This window comes from Scyliorhinus canicula, chromosome 17, assembly GCF_902713615.1.
Source record: "Scyliorhinus canicula chromosome 17, sScyCan1.1, whole genome shotgun sequence".
NCBI lineage: Eukaryota > Metazoa > Chordata > Chondrichthyes > Carcharhiniformes > Scyliorhinidae > Scyliorhinus > Scyliorhinus canicula.
In genome coordinates, this window is record NC_052162.1 from 61,309,990 (window position 1) to 61,323,053 (window position 13,064).

At 41.2% G+C, this 13,064-nt stretch overlaps 1 protein-coding gene across 2 annotated transcripts in view; it reads left to right on the forward strand.

The window, feature by feature from the left end:
* The window catches only part of zgc:66447 (SLAIN motif-containing protein-like), a 31,622-nt gene extending 20,853 nt beyond the window's left edge, over window positions 1-10,769 (forward strand). For both annotated transcript variants that reach the window (XM_038775098.1, XM_038775097.1), the window contains 5 exons: window positions 489-629; window positions 1,911-2,216; window positions 2,586-2,723; window positions 4,861-5,194; window positions 8,410-10,769. In XM_038775098.1, the coding sequence (XP_038631026.1) occupies window positions 489-629; window positions 1,911-2,216; window positions 2,586-2,723; window positions 4,861-5,194; window positions 8,410-8,476 (986 nt within the window). In that variant the 3' untranslated portion in view covers window positions 8,477-10,769. The remainder of the gene's footprint in view (window positions 1-488; window positions 630-1,910; window positions 2,217-2,585; window positions 2,724-4,860; window positions 5,195-8,409) is intronic.
* Window positions 10,770-13,064: the final 2,295 nt, after the last annotated feature.

Below are 13,064 nucleotides of genomic sequence, written 5' to 3' on the forward strand. Positions count from 1 at the left end.
GGAGTCTTCTGATTGGAGAAAGCATTTATCTCTCGTTTGGATTGCGACTTGAACTACGATCCTTGCCGTTTACTATTGAAATCTAACTAGTTTCATCACCCAACACTCCTGTTCCAATATATTTCTTATTGTAAATATTGGTAGCTACATTCTGATGAGAAAAAGTAAATGGAGATTGATGTGCTGTGTGGAATGGTCTCGTTAATCAATGTTTTTAAAAAATGACCCAAACAGTGGAACTTAATGAATTTGCCGTGTTTATTTCATTGTTACTAATCGTTTTAAAGGCTAATTTGAACAAATGTTAGAACCAGCAGGGAAATTGCAAACTTAAGCACCTGACTGCATTTGCATAGAAATATATTTGCATCTGCCTCATTTATCCATTGGATTTGACTACTTCTGTAAATTAGTTCCTGTAATTCTGATTTTATTGGCTAATGATTACCTTTCATGTTTTTGTTCTGTCCATCTCTTTAATCCTGAAGGCTATCCAAACATTCATTCAGCACTGAGTTCCCAGTCATCCATTGATAGTGAGTTAAGTACTTCTGATGACTCAATCTCCATGGGGTATAAATTGCAAGATCTGACAGATGTCCAGATCATGGCTCGATTACAGGAAGAAAGTAAGTGGAAATATACAAGTAGTAACTATTCATTGTGTATTGTGTCGACAGGGGGCAGCCTGGCTGTGGCAGATGTGGAGTATTGCATCGGAACATATTAGAAGCAGGTGGAAACCATATGGCCCATCAAACCTGCTTCACCTATCCATTCAATCATGGCTGACTTCTTCAACTCCATTTCCCTGCTCACTCCCTGAATCCTTTGGGTGGGATTTTCCAGTCTCCAATGCAAAAGCGCAAACGGCGGAGAACCCCATTGGCGCCGAAATGGGCAGCACCGCTTTGCGATACTCTGCCTCTTCCAAAAAGTCCGCCGCACGCTGACTGGATGGCCTCATGAAGTCATCGGAGGCCCTCCTCAATGCTCCTCCCTGATGGGTTGAGTTCCCGACATTGATCTTATTTATTTGCATGAACCCGCCGCTGCCACAGTCGGGTGGGAGTCGTTCGGGGGGGGGGGGGGGTGTTTGGCAGGGGCTGGGGCACTGGTGGGGGTGGTTCAGGGGCGAGCCTGGTCAAAAGGGGGCAGTTTTTGACAGACCAGGTCCATGTTGCATAAGCGGCCACTTAAGCTGCCGCTGTGCACATGTGTGGCCACGGACCAGGCCATGCCCGCAGCTACCAGGGGCTCTTGTGCTGCGTGCCTGCTAGCTCTCCACCAGACACAGGATCGGTGGAGGTTTTGCGCCGTTTTCCCCAATTTTCTCCGATTTTATTCCTAAATCGGAGAATCCAGCCCCTTATTTCCCCGAGAGAGCAAATATCTGTTGATCTCAGCCTTAATTATATTCAACAATGAAACAATCACACCCTCTGGGATAGAGAATTCCAAAGATTCACAGCTTATTTTTGAGTCAAGAAATTTCTCCTCCTCTCAGTCCTTATCTCGAGACTGCTCCTGTTTACTGTATTTCCCAGCCAAGGGAAATAACCTCTGTCTACCCTGTTAACAGAATCTTGTGTTTCAATGAGATCACCTCATTCTTCTAAACTCCAGAGACTGTGGGCCCAATTTCATCAGCCTCTCCTCATAGGACAGCCCTCATCCCAAGGACCTGTTTAATGAATCTTCACTGTACTGCCCCCCAGACAAGAGTATTTCATTCCTTGGAAAAAGGAAACCAAAACACACACTCTTACCAAACCCCTGTACGAAAGTAGCAAGAATTCCATATTCTTGTATCTTATATCAGTGGCTGTACTTTGAGATTGCAATTTGCTGAGGGAGAAGAGAAACAAAAATGTACTTGTTTGTGGAACTATTGTGCTTTATTTTTAAAGGTCTTCGTCAGGATTATGCCTCAAGTTCAGCATCAGCTTCCCGCCGTAGCTCCAGTGCCTCTCTAAATTCCCTGAGGAGAGGTACTTACAGTGATCAAGAGTTTGACACTTATAGTCTGGATGATGAAGATGAATGTGATTACGCTTTATCCCAACATAGCATGCACAGATATTCACCTTCTCCACGAAATTCACCTCGATCGCAGTCTCCAGTTAGAGGAGCAGCAACTGCTGGCAGAGCTCGCGCTTCACGACGCTGTTTACAAGGTCGCATGTCTGAGCTAATGAACTACACGAAAAATCAAGGTACCAAATCTATAGTTAAATTGAAAGGTTCCTGGAATTTTTATTTCAAGGGAGTAAAAATTTACACAAATAGTTTTCAGTATAATTCTTCCTTTCTACATTGGACTTGTCATTACGTAATCTGAGATGCACTTATCTATATTAAACACCCCCACTTTTGAATTATTTTATGGACAAACTGCTCTTTTACCCTAGGTTTTTTATATTGCATGTTTAAAATGTCACACTTTTTTTAATGGAAAGTAGGCAACTCTGTCATGGTAGCATTTATTGTCCATCTCTGATCACCTTGAGAGCATTAAGATACATGGTCTTGGACTGGAGTTAGGCTGCATTAGCTAAGTCTTGCTTTGCTTCATTCCATCGCAGAGGAAATGCGTCGCAGTATGCCCAACCTGGCTAAGTCTGGAATTCGTTGCTCTGACCCGGGCAGAAACAGTCGAAGCTTTGAATCTAATTTGCAAGTGCCTGGCAGTCGAATTTCAAGGTTACAGCAGTCTCCTTCTGGTACGTTACTTTGGATCTATTCCGAGGAATAGGACAAAACTGTAACTGATCAGCTAAGCGAAAACAGTTTTCTCAAACATGAAAGTAGTCTAATAGATTAAACTTGTGGTATGTTTGACTTCCTTGCCTTCTGTTTTAATGCTGAAAATTTCAAATTAAGGTTAAATATCAAAAAATGTTCCTTTTTCATCTCCATAACAATGATCAATCCAACCAAGTCAAGACTATCCGTCTATTTGTGGTGTCTTAGCGTGGAGTCGATATCTGAAGGATCTGGGGCTGTTGTGCAGCTTCAGGTTTAATATGGTCTTCTCTTCCTGTAGCAAAGCTTATTCTTTAGTTTTCCTTTCCGCAAAGCTAATAAATATTGCGCTGACTAAATTTGCATCAAACAATTGCAAAGAGTTCTGAATATCTCCCTTGTTGATGGACTAGGTTTTTTTTCGGGCAAAACTGGCTCAGCATTATTGTGTGCCAAATGAGAGTGCAAAGTAAGGCACTATGCCAGCTGACATGGCAACTTTAGTTTGGATGGTGTGTTCAAGGCATGGTATCTAGTTACCACAGCAACTAACTTGTGATCTACAGAAGAATGTGTGCAGCCTTGGTATCAGCTAGTGGCTCACATTGCTGTGCAAATATATTTGAAAAGATATTGGATATCAAATTGGAGAATGCAGGGTGTGGTCAAATTAAATTTGAAAAAATAAAATGTGGCAAAGGGAATGTTTTTGAAATAGAAACAAAATGCTCAGCATGTCGGGCATCATCTGTGGAGAGAATCAGAGTTAACACTACATACTCCTGAGGAAGGGTCATCCACCTGAAATTTTAACCAATGCTGCCTGACCTCAGTATTTCTGGCTTTTAAAATTTCAGATTTGCAGCATCTGCAGTATTTTCCTTTCTTTCTCCTAGTTGTCACCTTAAAAAGTTTATACTTAACTGTCATTCTGTATGTTTCCATAGACAAATGCACTTCTTCATCTCTTGCCCCAAAAAACTGTTGAAACTAATTCTCAACTGGGAATGTTCGATTTGTGCGAGGGTATCGAGGTATGGAACTAAGGTGGATAAATTGAGTTGAGATGCCATTCATTTGAATGATGGAACAGGCTTGAAGGATTGAATGGGGCTTTTCTGTTCCTTTATGATGAAAGCAAAATACTGTAGATCTGAAATAAAAACTGAGAAAGAGATAACATTTTGGGTCCAATATGACTTTCGGAACCTCTTTTCTTTTCCTATGTTCTGTGATTATCACATTCTTTGCATTCTGCCAATTGTATAACCACAGTGAGAAGGACTCCCTGTCAGAATTATTTTGCATCAGAACAGGTAGTGAGACAAACCACGTCAACAAGGTTGCAGATGGCAATTCTAGATGGATTTGAGAGAATGACAAACTGCCTTTTGAAATTTTGCAACAAAAAAAACAGTACCTATCTATAATAATGAAAAGATCAGGATAAAACCAATTGACCATTCTAACCAAGAAAAACTACACTGTAAATAAATCTATGTACTATTAATAATTGAAAATGAGGATCAGCAACATCAGTGGAGAGAGAAACAAAGGAGTCTCAGGCCAATGGCCTGTCATCGCTTTATCTTGTGCTATAGTCAATGTTGTGCCGTGAAGCCACACCCACTGAGCTAGCAATGGGAGTATCACCTCGCTGATTTGTATGGATTCAAATTCAGCTCCCTCGTAACCTATTTGAGTAACATTTGTGATAGTATTTCAGATATTATCGGCATGTATTTATATAACATATTCAAAATAAAATAGTATGGTTGTAATATGGGAAACAGTGCTGGCCAGGTGAAGAATAGTTTCAGGAAGACATGCGTGTAAAGCAAACATTTTTTTTGTACTATTTTTGCAAAGACGCGACAAGACCCTACTCTTGAAAATTTAATTTCAAATTGTGCGGAAGCAGCATATGCTATCTAAATCAGTAGAGCTGAACGGATACGTTCAATTATGTTTGCCTTATTTATGGTGGGGGTGGGACTTTAAAATTTTTTAGTTCTTTGATCCATTTATTTTTGGCTTTAATGTTCAAAATTATGCGAACGGTGCTCCTATGGAGAACAATAATGAATGCCTTGTTAATCATTTCTTTATGTCTAGGTCCATCTGCTGGTAAGCTCAAGTACACTACTGGTAACAGCAGCCAGATTTCCCCCTCAAACAGACAGCCAGTGAAAGCTATAGCAAACAATAACTCTCCCTTGACGACAAGGCATCCAGTGAAAACAACAGGATACCCAAATTCCGGAAGCACTGTTCGTAGAATCCAATCTCCCACTTGCTCAAGCACTTCACCAACTGGCATTGCCTCAACTGGGAGATCCTTTAGCTCAGCTCCTATCCTTCGGAACACCCCCACAAAGTCCCGAGTTACTAGCACTTGCACTGCCACTACCACTGTTTCCAAGAGCAAGCTTTTGCAGCCAGCAAGGAGGCAAGTCTAATATATTGGTTATTTCAGATTAAAGATAAAAGGAATATAACTGGATGGTGGAAGCTCTTGGGGAATACCTTTCAGTGTTGTCTATTATTTAGATGTCCTGATTGAAGCCATTTTACCTTGTTTTCCTTTTGTTACAGTTGCCTTTCTGATACTAGCTTTATTAAAGATTGTGAATAACATGCTAAAATGTCTCTGTTCTTGGGAATAAGAATAGGAAGCGATAATTTTATTCTAGATACATTTGGTGAATAGCAAATTTCCAAATCTTTCCAAATAAATATTTTGGTGACTAACTTGAGCTTAAGTAGTTAAAAGTTAACTATATTCATTTTTCTGTCTTGGTCAAAAACAACTGGAATACCCAGGGATACTTTTTCATTTAGTGCATGATGTGAATTCTTGGAGAACATTGTAGTTTTCCCATATTAGCCCAGCTGGACATTCTTAAAATACAACCTCCTGGATCCAACTGCTTAGATAAGCGGAACAGCCTGTTTATTGTCTGCACGTTCTCCCGGCCAAGGGGTGCTCCGGTTTCCTCCACAAGTCCCGAAATGCGTGCTTGTTATGTGAATTGGACATTCTGAATTCTCCGTGTACCCGAACAGGCGTTGCAGTGTGAAGACAAGGGGATTTTTACAGTAACTACATAGCAGTGTTAATGTAAGCCTACTTGTGATAGTAATAAAGATTATAAAAATATTATAATGATCATTGATGCATTGCCACTTTTTATAGACATTTTATCCAAGTAAGCATGGGGCTCTTTAGAAAATCACCACATGGGGGTGGTATGGTGGCAAAGTAGTTAGCACTGCTGTCCCGGGTCAATGTCCTTTGAGTTTGCACATGTGTGGATGTGCAGGATAGGTGGATTGGCCACACTATGTTGCCCCTTAATTGGGGGTGGGGGGAAGAATTGGGCACTTTAAAATTTATATTGAAATCACATGGAAACTCTACTTTCCAAAAGACTGCTCAATTGATAATTTCAAAACATCAGTATACTTGATACTAGCAAATAATTTCCACCTTTCAGTGTGCATAACACTTTTTCCCCCTTGTTTGTTCTGAGCCATTATTTAAAAAAATAAATATTTATTCTCTTTTACATTTTCTCCATTTTTTACAACAAATTAACAATAACAAACAATAGCAATCCCCTTATCACCCACCGTCAAACAGCTCCCAACATTTCGAATACAAAACACCAATGGGAAAGAATCATCCACCTTATTCAATTCAAACCTCTGCCCTCTGAATGTTCGATGTCATCCAATTCATGAAAATGTATGATGAACAAGGCCCATTAGTTGTAGAACCCTTCCATCCTCCCCCTCAACTCAAACTTTACTTTCTCTAGCGTTATGAACTCCAGCAGGTCCCCCTCCACACCAAGGCACAGGGCAGAAAAGCCAACCTCCATCCGAACCCACCTTCGGATCAGCGAGGCGATGGCCAAGACATCTGCCTCAACACCTGCTTCCATCCCCGGCCGATCTGAAACCCTGAATATGACTTCTTGGGGAGATGATTAGAGTCTCACGTGCACCATCTTTGCGATTACCCTAAAGACCACCCTCCAATACCCCTCTAGTTTTTGGCAGGAGCAAAACATATGAACGTGATTTACGGGCCCACCCCACAGCATTCACAAACGTCCTCCATCTCCTCAAAAAGCCAGCTCATCCTCACCCTTGAGGTGCGCCCTATGCACCACCAGCAACTGTATCAGCCCCAACCTCGCGCACAAAGTTGCCGTATTTCCCCTCCGTAGCACATCACAATAATACATAAATTTTGGGAGAACCAACCCCCCCTGACTGCTGTCCTCTCTGCAACAGCACCGTAATCCGAGCCACTTTAAATCCCCTCCCATCTCAAATAAACAAGGTGATTATTTTATCTACTTCCTTAAAAAACACCTTTGATTTTTTTAAAAATCGTCAGGCACTGAAAAATGAACAAACACCGCAGCAATACAGTCATCTTAATTGCCTACACCCAGCCTGCCAGAGATAGAGGAAGACCATCCCATCTTGCCAAATCCACTTTTTCATCCTCTCCACCAAACCCGGAGCCCCCCCCAATCTCGTGCCACCTGCACCCCCAGGTATCTAACCCACCCGACGGAATGGCAGCCCCCACCTCTGCTCTCACCCCCGGCCGGGACACAATATTTGCTTTGGTCCAAATTTAGTTCATACCCACGAAAGACCCAAACACTTGAAGCAGCTCCAGTATACCACCCATCAACGCACTCAGTTCCAGCAAGTGATACCCTCTGCTCCACCCCCACAACGTAACACGATGACCAAAGGCTTGATCGCAAGTGCAAACAACAGGGGGTTGGACATAGGACACCTCTGCCTGGTCCCTTAATGTAGAGCAAAATACTCAGAATTCATATTATTCGTGCAGACACTTGCCCACTGCTTCCAGTAAAGTAATTTTACCCAATCCACAAATTGTGGGCCAATCCCAAACCGCCATCAAATACCTCCACTCCATCAATGCCTTCTCGGCGTCCAGTGCCACTACTACCTCTGTCTCCCTCCCCTCTGCTGGTGCCATAACTCTGTTTGAAAAAAGCTGCCCCCCTTTTACAAACCCTGACTGATCTTCCCATATCACTTTCAGGAGGCACTTCTCCAACCTTCACTGGTACCTTTACATCCATATTCAAGAGTACTATGGGCCTATATGATCCACACTATCGGATCCTTATCCTTGAGCAACGATGCCTGCCTCAGTCAGTGGCAACACCCCCCCCTCCCCTGTCGCCTCCTCAAACATCCCAACCATCAGCAGCACCAACTTATCCCTACATTTTTTGAAGTACTCCACTGGAAATTCTGAGCCATTATTGGTCGATAAAAGTTTTTACATAAATGGAGATTAAGGAAGGTGGAATTCAGAAATGGCAAAGAATATAAAAGGCTCTAACTGGGGAATATCCAGATTAGTCATGTAATTGATGTACAGCAAGTTGCTTTGAGATGCAAGGAAAAGTAATCCAGCAGGTAATTGCAGGAGGGGCTGTGGTGGCTCAGTAACAGACTATCCCCAGTGGCTTACGACAATACTGTATACTGGACACGCTTTGTTTATTGAAGCCAGACATGCTTCTTTCAAGTCTTTTGAACTTGTCTTTTTTTGTTCTAATTTTAATATAATTGAAACTAACTGAACTACTCTATTATCAGAACTCTGCAACTACCGAAGACACACAGCACTGTGACCGAAGATAAGTGGAAAGAAGGCTGCTATTGAGGAAAGCCCAAAGATCCACAAACTGCTGGCACCTGATGGAAGTAAAAGCCCAGCTGGCTGGGCAGAAGTCCAATTTAAATCAAACACCGTAAAGAACATTCCATTTTCTGGCAATGGAACAATATTTTGTAAAGACTGGTTTTAAATGCTGGTGGCCATCTGTGCCAGGACTTTGACAGCTGGGCTATTGTTGATTTGTATCAGCCCAGTTGTATAAAGCAAGTTGTGCCATGTATATACCTTCAATCTACTAGTTTACATATTTATGCATTGCAAATCCAAACTCTCCAACTGACTGTGAACTTGAGGTGAAATTATGTAACAATCAAAACCTTTAAATAGCAAAAGCAATCACTAATTGCCTTGATGCTTTATCATCTAAATCTTTTTTCATTCCTTTTTAAAATGAAAGTGCATAACAGGACAAAATAATTGGGGTCAGGGCTTGGAGGTGTCTGTAGTTGCCAAGTGCTTGAACATTCCCTTTCTATGAGGCTTGCGATTTATGTAAAGATTGTTTCACAAAAGCCACAGCATTCTTTGGTAAGTGTTAGTGTTGCAATTAGCCAGGATATGTTTCATGAACAACAGGACTTTATGTTCGAATGTTTGTTACATTGTACAGGAGCAACTGGGAACATTCCTTAACTTTCACAAAGTTGAGGCCTATGTAATAACATACTTTCAATGCACAAGACTTACAATGTTTAATTCAACTGTTGACCACTTCCTTGAGGTATAGAAAGTGTGAAGAAGTTCAAAAAACAGTATTCATTGAGAGAAATGGTGCAGTAAATTTGTTCAAAAACATTAAACTACTGACCTCCTTAGTGATTCCAAGGGCGCTTAAATCTACTGAATTGTTAAATAGGGGATTAAATGATGTATTATATCCTGAATTCTGTGGTGACCAATCGAAGTTAGTTATTTTACACTTCCAAGCAACTGTTATTTTTATTTGGCATGGCAGGAAAATTAGCCTCTGGTTTTCCTCATGCCAAGACCCTTGCTCCACAAACAATTAAGATGTTTCATGTTTGTAGACCATTTTTGTGAAGTTGTTTTCAACCCATGGGGAAATTGACTGCATCACACATCTTAAGTTGGAACACATCTGGGGAAGATCAGTTGGGATAACAAATAAGGTTAGGGTTGAATGAAGAATTGGGAAAGATCGAGAGAAACTCCAGCCCAACGGTCTTAGTGTTAAAATTAAATTACATTTAAACTCAAGTAATTGACCCAATACCATTTCAGAAAATAACAGTCCAACATCAAACTTTTGTTGTTTTTGGCAAATATTTAGACTGTTTCTGAAATGGGCTGTATTAAAGCTTTGTGACTAATGGACTGTCAATTTGGTATCCAGTTTGAGGTACTTTGTCCTGTTTGAAGATGCAATATTTTAGACGGCCTCTCTATCCCATCTCCTCTTCTCCACCCCCCCATCACCACATTCCCATCTCCTCCAACCAACATTTTCACAGGATTATTTACAGGATTTGATGCAAGAACCATTTTCAAGCTCATTTGTTGTCTCCTACACTTAGGCAGTCGAAGAAGCTGTTATAAGTTTGGGAATGAGTAATGAAATGCTGAAAATATCTCGTTAAAAGCACTGGTGCTGGACTTGAGCCATTAATGAACTTGACAAGGAGTCTGTCAAGCAGACAACTTGCTGCAGTTGGGAAATAGTGCAGCTACATTGCTTAGTGATTTTGAACTTTTCAATCAGCTTGGCAGAAGAGAATATTTTTGATGCAGGAGTCTATAGCAGGTAATCCTAAACCGATCAACACAGGCTTTAATTTGGTCATTATGGCTGTTCACTTTCAACTTGTCTAGTCGGGTTTGAAGGGTAGACTGCCTCAATTACACTATTTCCTTGAAATCGGGAAGTATTAAAGTTGTGTTGGCCAGTAGCAAATTAGCTGAAATATGGGATCCAGTCTTAAACTGTTTCTTATGCAACTAATCCCCCTTGTGAGTTAGTAGTAAGGTCTGTGCTGTGATGTGAATTCTATTATTGCCACTCCCAAACAACTGACTTACCCAACTAGCTTTGTTTTCTATTTTAGTTCTTAAAGGACGTTATTGAAGAATCTTTGAATGTGTATTGCAGAGTCTTTATAAGATAGAAGCGTTAACCGTTTGCTTACATTCAGTTGTATACTAGCATGAGGTCATGTATGTTTTTATTTCTTCACTATGCTGGCATTGATTGGGTAAATGTCAATAAGTGTAAACTGCATTCCACTTCAATTTCTTAATTAAATGAACTTTTTAATTAAAATTTTCTAATTGGTCTGCCTTTTAATTTGACGTACAGCAATGACTTTTCACTCTTTCGAACCCTTCAGTTAGACTGACAAACCCAATTTCCACATGACGATGGGAGCAAACAATAACTCTTCCCACTTATTCTCTGGTTACTGCTAACACTGGAAAGGCTGCATTTATTGCCCAAATCCCGAGCTGCCTTTGCAAAGCTTGTCTTTGCCTTGAACTGCTTCAGTCACTGGAGCTCCCAGTATGTACGGTTGGATATTTACCCTAGAAGTTATGGTCTTTGAGCCAAACCTGCAATATCTACCAACTAGAATCATAGAATCTACAGTGCAGAAGGAGACCATTTGGACCATCGAGTCTGAACCAGCCCTTAGAAAGAGCACCCTACTTAAGCCCACTCCTCCACCCTATCCCTGAAACCCAGTAACCCCCACCTAACTTTTTGGATACTAAGGGACAATTTTGCATAGCCAATTCATTTAACTTGCATATCTTTGGACTGGGGAAGGAAACTCCCAGAGGAAACCCATGCAGACATGGGAAGACTCCAGTCACCCGAGACCGGGATTGAACCCAGATCCCTGGAACTGAGGCAGCAGTGCTAACCACTGTGCCGACCAGGGAAGCCGCATGTATCCGAAAAACATCTCCTGCATATTTCCCCCCCAATTTTGACTTGGAACTATCATACGAACCAAGGAGTAGGCCATTCAACTGAGCCTGCTTCTCATTAAGATCATAGCTGATCTGATAGTAACCTCATGCATCGTGCTTGCCCCAATAACCTGTTACCCCCTTGCTTACCAAGAACCTATCAACCTCTGCCTTAAAAATATTCAAAGATTGCTTCCACCAACTTTTCAGGAAGAGAGTCCCAAAGACAATGGTCCTCAGAAAAAATTCACCCCTCCATTTTAATTAGGTGACCCACTTATTTTTAAACAGTGACACCTTGTTCTAGATCTCCCACATCAAACCCACTCACAATCTTAGGTTTAATCAAATCGCCATTCCTTCAGTCACTGGGTCAAAATCCTGGAACCTTTTAAAGCACTATGAATGTATCTAGAAAGTGAAGTATGTGGAAAAAGCTCGCTAGTAATATAAATGGAAATAGGAGTCTATAAAAATATTTAAACAGGAAACTATAACTAAAGCTAATGTTGGTCTTCTGGTGCAAAGTGTGTGTGGGGGGGGGGGGGGGGGGGGGGGGCAGGAAAAAGGTTACAATCGCAGTTCTTATACAGGATGGGAGGTCCCAGAATGGAACCCTGATTCAAAAGACTACAACTTTAATTTTTTTGAGTGTGGATGAATTGAGTCCCAGGACGCCAATTGGCTTTTTACAAGACAAAATTAAACAGAGGTTTGACTAAGTCCTTCACTTGTATTTATCTTCGCAAAAGGATTACAAAAATATCATATAGCTATGACGTTCTCAGTAAATACAGTCCCTGTAAACCAACAGGCCAACTGTGGTCCGATACACCCACTCTGAAACCAAGTAGCAGATGCCATGCAATCAGTCTTCTGTGAATTCTCTCCCTCCTGCCACCCAGGTGATTGCACAAAGCCAACCACACACCTCTTCCGCATGAGTGTTTCCAAACTCTGCACTCAAAACGAAATGACATGCCTTGGAATCTTCTATCAAACAATTTTCTTCCACTGTTTTAGCAAGTAATGACTATACAGGATTGTTTTCTGGACAAATACATTTGAGGAACCATCAAGAGAATCAGCCATCCTAGATTGGTGTATTGTGTAATGAGAAAGAAATCCTTGCAATCCAATTGTAAGGGACCACTTGGGAATGAGCAACCATAACATGATAGAATTATTCATCAAAATGGAGAGTGGCTTGTAAACCATGGCTTACAAGGACAATTAGAGATAGTTTTCGATCCAAGGAAGAGGCATATAAATTGGCCAGAAAAACAGCAGACCTGAGCATTGCGAGCAGTTTAGAATTCAGCAGAGGGGGGAAAAAGTGTGAATGGAACGTTGTCATTTAAAGCTAAAGGAAAAGAGTATAAACTATACAAGTTGCTGGTGAGACCACCTGGAATATTGTGCACAGTTTTGGTCCCCTTATTGAGGAAAGATCTAGTGGCATTGGAGCAGTTCAGGAGAGGTTCACTGGGTTAATTCCAGAGATGAGGGGTTTGTCGTATGAGGAGAGATTTGAATAATTTAGGCCAATACTAGAGTTTAGAAGAATGAGGAAAGATGAAATTGAGGTATACAAGACAATAAGGGGTATGGATAAAGGAGACTGAGCGGATGCCTTCTCTTATGG